The sequence below is a fragment of the Etheostoma spectabile genome, unplaced genomic scaffold (genome assembly GCF_008692095.1).
Source record: "Etheostoma spectabile isolate EspeVRDwgs_2016 unplaced genomic scaffold, UIUC_Espe_1.0 scaffold00019429, whole genome shotgun sequence".
Classification (NCBI taxonomy): Eukaryota; Metazoa; Chordata; class Actinopteri; order Perciformes; family Percidae; genus Etheostoma; species Etheostoma spectabile.
Genome location: NW_022604899.1, coordinates 5,809 through 20,130, shown reverse-complemented (window position 1 = coordinate 20,130; position 14,322 = coordinate 5,809). Strand labels below are relative to the sequence as shown.

The window sequence follows — 14,322 nt, the reverse complement described above, 5'->3', positions numbered from 1 at the left end:
GGCTCAAATTGGGTCCCATCGGTTCTCTAATGTGAATCCAGACATATGAAATCCTCATTTCTCTGTGTTCTTTTCAAACCTTTACTTTCTGTTGAGGACTTCCTGTTACCAGGAGTCCACGTTACCTTGGGGCCCGGCATCCCTGGGGGGCCTGACGGGCCGGCCCGTCCCTTGATACCAAAACTTGTTAAACCTGGAACTCCTGGAGGGCCCTTGGTTCCTGAGCCAGACAAAAACAAAGTGTTACTGTAATTTACCGTCTTCTTTAAACGTCCTCAGTGGACGGTTTGGTCCAACACTCTTCATAGATCTGACCTTTGACCCCTGGGAAGCCTGGAGGACCCTGGACTGAGAATCCATTCTCTCCTCTTTCTCCCTTCGGACCAACAAATCCTGGAACACCTGGACGTCCTGTCCCACCTGAGACAGACCAGCACAGACAACAAGTGAGTCAGGAGGTTTAGGTTTTCACCGGTTCATATGATCAGGTTTCTTTTTAACCCTTGTCTTGTCCTCATGTTGTCTTCATGTTGTCCTCATGTTGTCCTCATGTTGTCCTCATGTTGTTCTATATCAATGTTCTTTTAATTCCCCAAATAACATGATTGATTCCACACAACGCTCTCAACTTTGAGTCCCAGAGACCCGTCTTTCTCTCAAACGTATTTCCCCCTACCCTCATCTTGTCCTCTGGAGTCCCAGAGACCTGTCTTGCACTCTAAAGCGTATCCCACTACCATCTTCTCGTCCTCCGGGGTCCCAGAGACCCGTCCTGCACTCGAACGCGTATCTTACTAGACTTATCTCGGCCTCCGGGGTCCCAGAGACCAGTCCTGCACTCTAAAGCGTATCCCACTAGCCTCATCTCGTCCTCCGGGGTCCCCGAGACCAGTCCTGCACTCGAACACGTATCAAACTACCATCATCTCGCAATACGGGGTCCCAGAAACCAGTCCTACACTCAAACACGTATCTTACTAGACTTACCTCGGCCTCCGGGGTCCCCGAGACCAGTCCTGCACTTGAACATGTATCAAACTACCATCATCTCGTCCTCCGGGATCCCAGAGACCAGTCCTGCACTCGAACGCGTTAAATGAACTCAACAAGTCCCCGTGACACCAAGGACAACACAAGGGTTAAATGATAAAATAAACACAAAATATAAGGATGACACCCGACTGTAAGATGGACCGGTCTCACCTTCAGGTCCAGGGTTTCCAGGTAAACCTTTCTCTCCTTTCTGACCCGGATCTCCTGGAGAGGTGTTGATTTCACCAGGAGAACCTTTTTCACCTGAGTGGACAGACGGACAGACAAGTTCAAGGTGTTTATTTATCATTACAATAACAACTCATGCAATGAAATGCTCGTATCCCCCCCAACACTGCAGCAAAAATAATGAAAACTATCTAAAAACTACAAATAGATAGATATTATTTTACTGTTACGGCTATGAAGCTTTATACAGTGAAAAGTGGCAGTGTGCATAAAAATAACAATAGGCAATATATATATATACACATGTGTATGTATGTATGTGTTGAAAAAAGGGACAAAAATGTAAGAAAAATTTAAAAACATCGATAAGAGTTGATTTTTAATTTTGGCGGGAAAACCAGACAAGGGTTAATGTGCATGACCTTTGGTGCGATATCACACAGACCCGTATTGGCCCCCTGACGCTAGTCGCTAGTCCGACAGCCAATGGGGTTCTGAGACTGGGCGTGGCGTCTTGAGACGCTTGATTCAGGGTTTTCACATCCGGGTTTCTTTGAACCAAGATACCCAAATATAACATGGATGTCTTATTCCAGGCCACTCTCACCTGGTCCTCCAGGATCTCCTCGCTTCCCCAGGACTCCCGCATTGCCTTTAGATCCCGGAGGCCCTGGAAGGCCAATTCCAGGAGGTCCTGGAGGTCCTATCTGTCCTATTAGTCCTCTGAGACCAGTCTCCCCGAGCGGGCCCCTGTCACCTTTAGGCCCCAGAGGCCCCTGAGACCAGGATCAGAGAGAAACAACAAGACATCATCAACATATCACGACTGTCATCACAGTGATACCCATCCCCATGGCCCTATGTCCCCTACAGCCCTATGTCCCCTACAGCCCTATGTCCCCAGAGCCCTATGTCCCCAGAGCCCTATGTCCCCACAGCCCTATGTCCCCAGAGCCCTATGTCCTCACAGCCCTATGTCCCCAGAACCCTATGTCCTCACAGCCCTATGTCCCTACAGCCCTACATCCTCACAGCCCTATGTCCCCATGGCCCTATGTCCCCACAGCCCTACGTCCTCACAGCCCTATGTCCCTACAGCCCTACATCATCACAGCCCTATGTCCCTACAGCCCTATGTCCTCACAGCCCTATGTCCCCAGAGCCCTATGTCCTCACAGCCCTATGTCCCCACAGCCCTACGTCCTCACAGCCCTATGTCCCCAGAGCCCTATGTCCTCACAGCCCTATGTCCCCAGAGCCCTATGTCCTCACAGCCCTATGTCCCCACAGCCCTACGTCCTCACAGCCCTATGTCCCCAGAGCCCTATGTCCTCACAGCCCTATGTCCCCAGAGCCCTATGTCCTCACAGCCCTATGTCCCCACAGCCCTACGTCCTCACAGCCCTATGTCCCTACAGCCCTACATCCTCACAGCCCTATGTCCCTACAGCCCTACGTCCTCATAGCCCTATGTCCCTACAGCCCTACATCCTCACAGCCCTATCTCCCATGGCCCTATGTCCCCATAGCCCTACGACCTCACAGCCCTATGTCCCCACAGCCCTATGTCCCCACAGCCCTGCGTCTCCACAGCCCTATGTCTCCACAGCCCTATGTCCCCACAGCCCTACGTCCTCACAGCCCTTGTCCCCACAGCCCTATGTCCCCACAGCCCTGTGTCCCCACAGCCCTACGTCCTCACAGCCCTATGTCCCCACAGCCCTATGTCCCCACGGCCCTTTGTCCCCACAGCCCTATGTCCCCACAGCCCTACGTCGCCACAGCCCTATGTCCTCACAGCCCTATGTCCTCACAGCCCTATGTCCTCACAGCCCTATGTCCCCACAGCCTTATGTCCCCACAGCCCTATGTCCCCACACCCCTATGTCCCCACAGCCCTACATGTATGTCCCCACAGCCCTACGTCCCCAAAGCCCTACGTCCCCACATTTCTAAGATCTTTTTCCAACATTAGGCCCTATGTTCCTACATTTCTTTTTTCATCAATTTATATCAGATTTTATCCCCCTAAAGCTAAAAGATGTGTTTGGAGGACAGGGCCTAAAGAGGCCTAAGACCTAATTTAGAGTCCTAAGACCTAATTTAGAGTCCTAAAACCTAATTTAGAGTCCTAGAAATGTGGGATTATTGCGGCTGTGGTCTAATTTTAAGTAACATTTTAGAAACCATTGGGCTGATCATGAAATCATTAACTTTGGCTCCATCTGGTGGGGAAATAAATATGAAACTCAAAATGTAAACTCAGTCACTTCAATGACAATTTGATGATCAGGGTACAGAAAAGTAGCATTAAAGGCATCATACAACATAGTACCCGTAATAATACAAACAACCCTGTGGAGCATGTCTCAAACAGGGCAACAATTATGAGTTTAAAAGTATTAAAGGAAGTAATGTAAACTTGAGATTCCATAGCTTTTTTTACCGTTCCTGATTAATCATCATGTCATCCTTTTATATTATTGCTTCATCCTTTTAACAAGCAACAGAACATCGAATACATTCCTAGATTTGTAAGTAACGAGATGAAATCCAGTTTCTAACGGACGTCCCGTCCACACGCACCGTTCAACCCTCAGACACCTGAGGTCATTTCTACAGTTCCTTCTCTGTCTGGTTTTATTTATTTTTTTAAAAGCTTAAAACATCAACTCTGTTGTCTACAGTCAAGATATGAACATCATTTCTTTCAGGACAAGGAGGTAAATTATGGATTATTATCAAGGGGATAAATCTTGTATGTAACAGTTTGCATTTAATGCTCAACAACCCCGAAAAAGGCCCAAGGTCCCGGGCTGGATAGAAAATCAGCTGTAGAGACAAGAGAGACCCCGAAGAGACCTCCGTAATCGCTAACTCGTTAGCTTTCAGCTGCAACAATCGGTACGTTTCTATCTTTTATGGTTATTCAATGATTGATATATGAATCAGAGGTGCCCTTAGGATCGTATGCGATCCCTTCGGCTGCTGAGGGTTGAGGTGTTTTGGTTTACCACGCGCTCAATATGGCATCACCAAGGTTTTATGATTATATACAACGTCTATAGCCTGGTTGAGACCAGAGGAGGTTCTGGGGAAGCTTCATTCCCAGCCCGTTTCCAAAGGGACGTCGCCAACAGACGCCGCTCAAATGCCTCTGGGCGCAATTCGGTAGTCCTTCAACCTATCAGACCAACGATCCGGATTGGTAGCAGGGACCGCGGCATCAACGGGTCGCTGGGCTTCGGCGGCTGCGCTGTCGTCATCGTGTAAAGCCTCAACGGTTGTGATTGGCGCCTCGATTTGGAAAAATTGGGCTTGAACGGGCTCTCGTCCAGACGGACTTGTAGAGCTAATCTCAAATTTGCCGCAAGTTCGTCAGGGTTTCCCCAGGATGCAAAGCCAAAGAAAAGACCAAAATTAGCGATTCTGACGTTTCTGACCATGTTGTTGATGGAAAGACTTGTTGGTGCCTACAGCTCTGCCGCTGCAGGTAACGCCGCGATTTAACATGAATGATCCCAATGTCAAACCCAGCATTCAAACCTGCGCAAAGGCCTCGTCTTCGCCCTGGTGTGAACACGCCGGCCTGGACAGGACAGGCGGTCTCTCTGTGAACTGCATCTGTTACTCACGGGGTTTCCTTTCTGTCCCAGAACACCTTTCGGTCCTGCGAATCCAGAAGATCCGTCTGTCCCATCAAAACCGGGCAGTCCCGGCTGCCCCACGTCCCCATCCTCGCCCTTCTGCCCGACCCTCTGCATGATCCCAGGGTCGCCAACAGGTCCCGGGGTCCCCGGGAGGCCGGGCATGCCAAACGGGCCCTACACACAGGACAACAGAGACAGAGAGACAGTTATAAGGTATTAAAGTTATACATTTTCTATCAGAATCCACCTTAATGGTTATGGGACACCTCTTAGCCCTCATGTTGTCCTCATGTTGTCCTCATGTTGTCTTCATGTTGTCCTCATGTTGTCCCCATGTTGTCCCCATGTTGTCCCCATGTTGTCCTATATCAATGTCCTTTTTAATTCCCCAAAATAACATGATTGATTCCAACGCTCTTTGCCAAGTACAAATCTCTACTTTCATTAATTTTGGGTCTTATTCTATTTTATAGCATTAGCTTTTCTAACTCAAACATTAGGTATAATTTCCTATAAATGAGGTTTATGGACCATAAATTCCAAAAATAACTGTAAAACTTAAGTTAATAAGTTAGTGTTACGTAGTGTTAAACGTCAAAAAAGTGACAAACATGGATGAAAAGCATCAAAAATGTTGAAAAAATGGAAAAAAAACATAAGAAGAAGTTAAAATCCTTGATAAAAAGCGTCAACAAAAGTGTTGATTCTCAATTTTGACGGGAAGACAACACGAGGGTTAAAACATAGAGAAGTCTGGGAATTGTGTGCAAGGTTGAAACTGCAGCGTAGTGTTCTGTGTTTTGGTTTTCTTTCCATTCTTTTCCTTGGAAACCATCGTGTTTTTCCAAAATGATGGACACATTTTAAGGCATTCTAATATGAAATGGCTTGAAAAAGAGTGCAAATAGCTGCTGGAATTGGGAGAAACTAATCTCCCCTATGGGCAGGCCCCGAGACCCCCCCTGGAGGTTTTGGGCTGAGCCCCCAATATTTACAACATCTGGCCACGCCCCTATATAGATCAAACCATCCTAACTTTAACTTTAAATGATGATTTTATATTGTGATTGGTTTAAAGGAATCCTGGTGCAACAGAGGCCGCCGTTTGCAAGCGGACCAGAGTTTGAATGACGCTCCAGGGTTGGGTTAAAAATGCAACCTCAGTCCCCCAAAATCTAATGTTATCCTCTGTTTTAGAAGTGAATTGTGAGTTCACCTGTGGACCAGGTGGTCCTTCAACACCTTTGACTCCTTTGTGTCCTTTGGGTCCTGGAAAACCGTCTGATCCTGGAACAGATTGACATCACAGAGACAGACAGGTGAGATTTACATTTTTAAAGTTTAAATATTCTGTGACTACATAAATTCATCATTGATAGTGAAAGTTAGGATAGTTTTATCTAAATAGGGGCGGAGCCAGATGTTGTAAATATTGGGGGCTCAGCCAAAACCTCCAGGGGGGTCCAGGGGCCTGCCCATAGGGGAGATTAGTTTCTCCCATTCACAGCAGCTATTTGCACTCTTTTTAAAGCCATTTAATAATAGAATGCCTAAAAATCTGTGACTTAGTCCTACTATCTGACTAATGTTGGGTGACTTATTCCTGAAATCTTAAAAGATGCTATTTTTTTAGTTAGGTTTCATAACAGTTAGGGAAGTAATTTGCCTTAACAGCGTTACTAATCCTAAAAACTATTTTTGTTTTTACAAAATGAATTGGTGATAGTTCCAGATTTACAGAATTGTTCCTGATCCACTGATTTTCCGCTCCCCTCCACCGGTAAATGACACAAAGTTGAAGTTAAAAACCCTTAAAAATACCAGAATAAAGATGGCTGAGTCTGGTGTGGTACTCACCGTCCACCCCGTCTTCCCCTGGCTCTCCTGGTGGACCCGGGGGTCCGGGGTCGCCGAGGACAGGTGAACAGGCGAAGCACACCTCGCCCTTCGCACCTGTCGGACAATCAGCCAATCAGATCGAAGATAGTGTATAATATCTTGTGCGTTATCATGTCATGTGACATCATAACTCCCATTCACTCATAACACCTCTTAAAAAGACAACTATGTAATACTCTGCTGCTGCTATTTATCATTATTACTGTTATTAATGTCACCAGTACAACTGCTTAATTATGCAGATACTGCATCATAAAAATTTTGCCTTTCCGTCTCCTTTTCATCTCCTTTTCTTCTCCTTTTCATCTCCTTTTCTTCTCCTTTTCATCTCCTTTTCTTCTCCTTTTCATCTCCTTTTCTTCTCCTTTTCATCTCCTTTTCTTCTCCTTTTCATCTCCTTTTCATCTCCTTTTCGCCGTCTTTTCGCCGCCTTTTCGTCTCCTTTTCTTCTCCGTTTCATCTCCTTTTCTTCACCTTTTCATCTCCTTTTCTTCTCCTTTTCATCTCCTTTTCATCTCCTTTTCGCCGTCTTTTCGCCTTCTTTTCGTCTCCTTTTCTTCTCCGTTTCATCTCCTTTTCTTCACCTTTTCATCTCCTTTTCTTCTCCTTTTCATCTCCTTTTCTTCTCCTTTTCATCTCCTTTTCATCTCCTTTTCGCCGTCTTTTCGCCACCTTTTCATCTCCTTTTCGCCACTTTTTCGTCAACTTTTCACTGCCTTTTTGTCTCCTTTTCGTCACATTTTCATTGCCTTTTTGATGCCTTTTCATCATCTTTTCGGCGCTTTTTTTGTCTCCTTTACGGCGCCAGTAAAATTCCTTTATAAATACGTACATATCTATATTTCTACTCTGATATTTATATACTTAACACAGAGTTTCCCTCAGAGTATTTCTGATTGCTTTCCCCCACTCACCCATTCGTCCTTCCTCTCCTCTCAGGCCAGGGAACCCCACGGTGCCTTTAGACCTTTAGCTCCAGGAGAACCAGCACCTCCCGGCAGGAACTCTGAGACAGACAAGAAGAAAGTTACTCAGACGTGGACTGAGACCAGATGGAAGACACAGTGTGTCTGCATACGATGTATATGTGTGGGTATGTGTGGGATAAGCGTATAGATGTGTTAGTGTCTCCACTTCTCATGTTTTAAAAGCTAGTTATCTTATTTAAAGATCGTGTTTTAACTTTATTTTAGCTGCTGATCGGTTTCTAAGTCTGTTTTTATGTAATTTTGTTCTACGCTGCACGTCCCAAAGTGTTTTATCAATGACAATAAAACTAATCCTGGATCTTGTTGGAAGGGGGATTTGTTTCTGTTGATGTGGGGACTTCCAGGTGCTTCCAGGACCTGGACCACAAACTGTCCTTCACCTGGTATTCCTGGTTCTCCAGGTTCTCCTTCGACTCCACGCCTTCCCGGGACCCCGTCCTGTCCTGGGGGCCCGACGGTGAGGGGCCCCGGCTCTCCCATTTCTCCTTTGCTTCCCAGTGAGCCAGGTGGCCCCTGGGGGCCCGGTGGACCCGTGGGAGCCACACCTCATGGGAAGAAGAACAGGCATTTTAGCATCTTAGCAGTATAGCATGTTAGCATCTTAGCAGTATAGCATGTTAGCATGTTAGCATGTGTTGTATGTGTTGCATGTGTTGCATGTGTTGCATGTTAGCATGTTAGCATGTATAAATGTGAGCATGTGTTGCATGTGTTGCATGTTAGCACAAGATGGTTGTACAAGATGAATGTGTCTTTAATTGAATAAATGACATCACAGGTGAGAGAGAGAGAGAGAGAGAGAGAGAGAGAGAGAGAGAGAGAGAGAGAGAGAGAGAGAGGAGTGAGAGAGAGAGGAGCGGTACCTGGGACGCCCATCAGACCAGGAAACCCGATGAGTCCTGAGCGAGAGCAGAGAATACCGACAGGTTACTGTCTGATGACGGGTATTTATTAATTAATTACATATTATTACGTCACGTCACTAATTCACTTACATTGCAATGTGTTTGGCACTATGGTCACCTAGCCTTTGTTTGACAGGAGGCGAAGTTGCTCTAAACTCCAACTTGGTTGTTTTGTGGGCGGGAGGAGCCTGCAACCAAGGTTGGAGCTATGAGCAACTTAGCCTCCTGTCGAACACAGGAAAATATCACTATTATAGGACAGGGCTCAAGTTAACTCTTGCAGGCATCAACTTAATTATTGAGTTCATGTTACTTAGACATGTGTTTTATTGGGGCCTAAAATGTAATTCACCTAACTTAAAACATTATCTTACATCAACTTAAATACTTGCATTAACGTTGACCATTATTAAGTTCATCTTACTTAGAAATGTGTTTAATTGTGGCCTAAAGGTAATTCACCTAACTTAAAACATTATGTTAAATCAACTTAAATACTTGCATTAACGTTGACCATTATTGAGTTCATGTTACTTAGAAATGTGTTAATTGGGGCCTAAAAGGTATTTGAATTAATGTAATTCTGCCAGTAGTCTTAACTTAAATATTCTAGTGGAAATCGTTAAAAAAAAATATCTTTTATATAATAATATAATGTAAAATATGTGTGTAGATGTGTGTATATGTGTAAATGTGTGTATATGTGTATATGTGTATATGTGTATATGTGTGTATATGTGTATATGTGTGTATATGTGTATATGTGTGTATATGTGTATATGTGTGTATATGTGTGTATATGTGTATATGTGTATATGTGTGTATATACGTCCTGAGCAGGACGTTGACCCCTAGCGTCTCCAGTAGCAACAGGAAGTCTCTTTGGATGAAAGCGTCCCCTAAACGACGTCTAACACAACGTAACAGACACCTTGTTCTCCTGGGACTCCTGGGGGGCCTCGGGGCCCGGGGACCCCCCGCTGGCCCTGCACAAACGTCGGGATCCAGACCATCTGAGAACAGACACAAACACGGGTCCAGGTAACACATCTGGGGACACTGGTGGTCTTCAATCTTTAAAGGTTTCTTCAGGTTCAGCAGAAAACGTTGGACCCACCTCTCCTGGAAGACCTGGTCCCCCCCGGTCTCCTTTCTCTCCCTGTGAACAGACACACTCTGTGACCCAGTACTGAGAGTATTTACTGCAGTAGTACTTCCTGTACTTCACGGAGTCTACTCACCCTGGCTCCTTCAATCCCCGGAGGACCGAGGTACCCAGAATCCCCGGCGTCTCCCTGCAGACACACAGCTCAGGTTAGTTTCTACAGCCCAGAACCACAAGCTAAGTTAGCTTAGCATGTTACCTGTTCCCCGAAATGTTTGGTTAGCATTCTTGTTAGCTTAGCATGTTACCTTTTCTCCGATATGGTTGGTTAGCATTCCTTTTAGCTTAGCATGTAACTTGTACGCCGATATGGTTGGTTAGCATTTTTGTTAGCTTAGCACCTCACCTGTTCTCCAATATGGTTGGTTAGCATTCTTGTTAGCTTAGCATGTTACCTGTACTTTGATATGGTTGGTTAGCATTTTTGTTAGCTTAGCACGTCACCTGTTCTCCAATACGGTTGGATAGCATTCCTTTTAGTTTAGCATGTAACTTGTATGCCGACATGGTTGGTTAGCATTTTTGTTAGCTTAGCATGTCATCTGTTCTCCGGTACGGTTGGTTAGAATTTTTGTTAGCTTAGCACGTCACCTGTTCTCCTATATGGTTGGTTAACATTCCTTTTAGTTTAGCATGTAACTTGTACGCCGACATGGTTGGTTAGCATTCCTGTTAGCTTAGCATGTTACCTGTTCTCCTAGATCTCCTGGGAGTCCGTCCTTCCCCGGTTTACCCTGCACCAAACCAGACCAGGATCAGGTTTCATCAGCACAAAATTAAATAAATAATCAAAATAAATCTCTCTCTCTTACCAGGGAGCCGGGATCACCTCGCCCACCCTTGGCACCTTTATCCCCCCGTTTCCCCGGCAACCCCTGGAACAGAAAAAAGACGCACACATCAGTCAACAATACACAACAATACACAACAATACACAACAATACACAACAATACACAACAATACACAACAATACACAACAGACAGACAGGCAGACAGACAGACAGAGAGACAGACAGACAGACTGTGAGACGGCTTTAACTTACCAGAAGTCCACGACAACCTTTAATTCCAACTTCACCTGGTTCTCCCTGAAATAAAAACCAGAAACATCAGTAGAGACAGACAGAGAGACAGAGAGACGGAGAGACAGAGAGACGGAGAGAGAGACAGACAGAGAGACGGAGAGACAGACAGACAGACAGAGACAGACAGACAGACAGACAGACAGACAGACAGACAGACAGAGAGAGAGACGGAGAGACAGACAGACAGAGAGACAGACAGACAGAGAGACGGAGATACGGGGAGACAAAAAGACAGACAGACAGGCAGAGACAGACAGACAGAGAGACAGACACAGAGAGACAGACACAGAGACAGAGAGACGGAGACACGGAGAGACAAAAGAGACAAAGAGACAGACAGACAGACAGAGAGACGCAGAGACAAAGACAGACAGAGAGACAAAGAGACAAAGAGACAGAGAGACAAAGAGACAGACAGACAGACAGACAGACAGACAGACAGAGACACGGAGAGACAAAAAGACAGACAGACAGACAGACACAGAGACAGACCTTCAGTTCTCTGGGTCCTTCAGCATACAGTTTGATTCCTTTCTGTCCCGGGATCCCTGGGGGGCCGCGGTCACCCTGGAAACCACAGCTGATGATGATGTAATGCCAATGATGATGTAATGATGATGATGATGTAATGATGATGTAATGATGATGTGATGAAGATGATGATGTAATGATGATGTAATGATGATGATGATGATGTAATGATGATGTAATGATGATGATGATGTAATGATGATGTAATGATGATGTAATGATGATGATGATGATGTAATGATGATGTAATGATGATGATGATGTAATGATGATGATGATGTAATGATGATGTAATGAAGATGATGATGTATTGAAGATGATGATGTAATGATGATGTATTGAAGATGATGATGTAATGTTGATGATAATGTAATGATGATGTAATGATGATGTAATGATGATGTAATGAGGATGATGATGTAATGATAAAAAATTACTGTAAATTCTACGTTAAACGAGCAACACTTTTTACAGTGTGGTGTTATCTTCACATTGATCAGGACTAATGTAATTGATAAGTTTTCTGACCTTGAATCCTCGGGGCCCCGGGACCACGGGACTGGGCCCCTCCTGACCCTGAAACACAAACACAGCATCATTAGCCCCCGTGGTGTCTTCAGATCCCCTCTGACACGTGGTCTAAGGTTTCTGTACCCGGGATGAAGGAAGTCAAACTACGGCTGAAAGATGTCGGAAAAAGCAGCAAAATCAAAGAAAAACAAAGCAAAAATACTAAAAGATACAAAAACTATAAGTATAAGTAGTTGAGTATAAGTTAGTGTGTCAGGCTGAAGAAACCAGCTGCTCTGGGATCAGGTCTGGGATCAGGGTCTCTGACCTTTTCTCCGGCGGTCCCCGCTGACCCGGGACGTCCCTAAAACAAAACAAACAGAAACAGCTGATCAGGTCCAGTGGCTCGGGGGTCACAGGAAGTGGTCTCACAGGTAGACGTTAAGGTCTGGGGCCTACAGGAAGTCCAGAGGGTCCTGGGGGTCCTGGCAGGCCGGGTTCACCTGGGTCTCCACTCAGTCCCTGCAACACAAACAGCCAATCAGAGGACACTCTCCACCAGCCAATCAGAGGACTCTCTGTGAGACTGACCTCTGGTCCAGGTGGTCCTCGTGGTCCCGGTTCTCCTTTAATATCCAGATAGAGGGGAACGGGCGACCGGTCTCCCTGCAACATGATGACATACACAGCTCTCATTAGGTAACGAGGGGTCTCCCAAAGTGTGTGTGTGTGTGTGTGTGTGTGTGTGTGTGGGGTGGGGGGGTCTCCTAACGGGGGGGGGGGGGGGTCTCCTAACGGGGGGGGCTCAGATTTAATTCACTGAAAATCCATGAAATAATAAAGTTTTCTCATTACGAACAATAACAGAAGATGGAAATCATTTCACAAACGTTGTAGATATCTATGCTAACGTTAGCTCAAAACACCATTCAACTGACAGCCTTTGTTGTGTTTGATGCTAACTTGATGCTAAGCTAGCAGTGAACCAACCAAGTAGGTCCATTTTTACTGTGTTGACGTTACAGAAGTCTCTCATTAGCATCTCGTTAGCATCTTGGAGGCTACTTCAGACGCTACAGAAGTCTCTCGTTAGCATCTCGTTAGCATCTCGGAGGCTACTTCAGACGCTACAGAAGTCTCTCGTTAGCATCTCGTTAGCATCTCGGAGGCTACTTCAGACGCTACAGAAGTCTCTCGTTAGCATCTCGTTAGCATCTCGGAGGTTACTTCAGACGCTACAGAAGTCTCTCGTTAGCATCTCGTTAGCATCTCGGAGGCAACTTCAGACGCTACAGAAGTCTCTCGTTAGCATCTCGTTAGCATCTCGGAGGCTACTTCAGACGCTACAGTAGTATCTCGTTAGCATCTCGTTAGCATCTCGGAGGCTACTTCAGACGTTACAGAAGTATCTCGTTAGCATCTCGTTAGCAACTCGTTAGCATCTCGGAGGCTACTTCAGACGCTACAGAAGTATCTCGTTAGCATCTCGTTAGCATCTCGGAGGCTACTCCAGATGCAACAGAAGTCTCTCGTTAGCATCTCGTTAGCATCTCGTTAGCATCTCGGAGGCCACTTCAGACGCTACAGAAGTCTCTCGTTAGCATCTCGTTAGCATCTCGGAGGCTACTTCAGACGCTACAGAAGTCTCTCGTTAGCATCTTATATGCTAGGCTACAACTCAAATCTGCCCTCCCCTCCCATTGGCCAGTGACAGCGTGTTGCTTCGCTCTCTGTTGGAGATACAGGTTTTCACCGTGACAGGATGTGAATGTGTTACCTTTACACCTCGCAGTCCTGGTGCCCCCTGAAACACATGAGCAGAGTTAGCTTAGCATTAGAGCTAATTAGCTTAGCTTTAATATGCAGTGATTCAATGTTCAATATCAATGTTAAAACCTCGTAAAGGGAAATTTTCCTGCCGTGGGACCTTTACAGCGACCAGGACGTACGCAGGACTCACCTGAAAGCCGACAGGTCCTGAAACCCCGGGGAACCCCGGGTACCCGACGTCCCCCTGGAAGAAACCAATCATCAGTGTCTGGTTTGAACGAGCATCAAAACAGGTCCCTGAACGCCACACGGGGAAGTAAGAATCCCACCAGGGGCCAGACATGTAGAGTTCATTAACACGCTTTCATTTAATCAATAAATATCTTTGATCGTCTCATTTCAAATAGTCTTCTCACTCACGTCTTCAAGAGGTCAGGAAATATTAATAACTAATAATAATAATTAATATTAATATTATCTGTTTTGTGCAATAACACTGGCTTAAAAAATACTCTGCTGCTACTATTACTTCATTATTACTGTTCACCATTACAACTCTTTAATTATTTAAATACTGCATCAAAAAATTCACCTTT

At 45.5% G+C, this 14,322-nt stretch overlaps 1 protein-coding gene across 1 annotated transcript in view; it reads right to left on the bottom strand.

The window, feature by feature from the left end:
• LOC116684671 (collagen alpha-5(IV) chain-like) overlaps positions 1-13,970 on the bottom strand; it is a gene marked incomplete at its 5' end in the record, with an annotated part of 51,699 nt that extends 37,729 nt beyond the window's left edge. Inside the window, 24 exon segments of the mRNA XM_032510150.1 lie at positions 126-220; positions 316-420; positions 1,204-1,296; positions 1,829-1,997; positions 4,857-5,045; positions 6,088-6,158; positions 6,729-6,824; positions 6,947-6,956; positions 7,712-7,776; positions 8,140-8,304; positions 8,623-8,658; positions 9,596-9,677; positions 9,782-9,823; positions 9,906-9,959; positions 10,519-10,563; positions 10,642-10,704; positions 10,874-10,918; positions 11,408-11,482; positions 11,975-12,022; positions 12,285-12,320; positions 12,416-12,478; positions 12,548-12,622; positions 13,734-13,760; positions 13,917-13,970. Of these exon segments, the coding sequence (XP_032366041.1) occupies positions 126-220; positions 316-420; positions 1,204-1,296; positions 1,829-1,997; positions 4,857-5,045; positions 6,088-6,158; positions 6,729-6,824; positions 6,947-6,956; positions 7,712-7,776; positions 8,140-8,304; positions 8,623-8,658; positions 9,596-9,677; positions 9,782-9,823; positions 9,906-9,959; positions 10,519-10,563; positions 10,642-10,704; positions 10,874-10,918; positions 11,408-11,482; positions 11,975-12,022; positions 12,285-12,320; positions 12,416-12,478; positions 12,548-12,622; positions 13,734-13,760; positions 13,917-13,970 (1,803 nt within the window).
• Between the last annotated feature and the right edge of the window lie 352 nt (positions 13,971-14,322).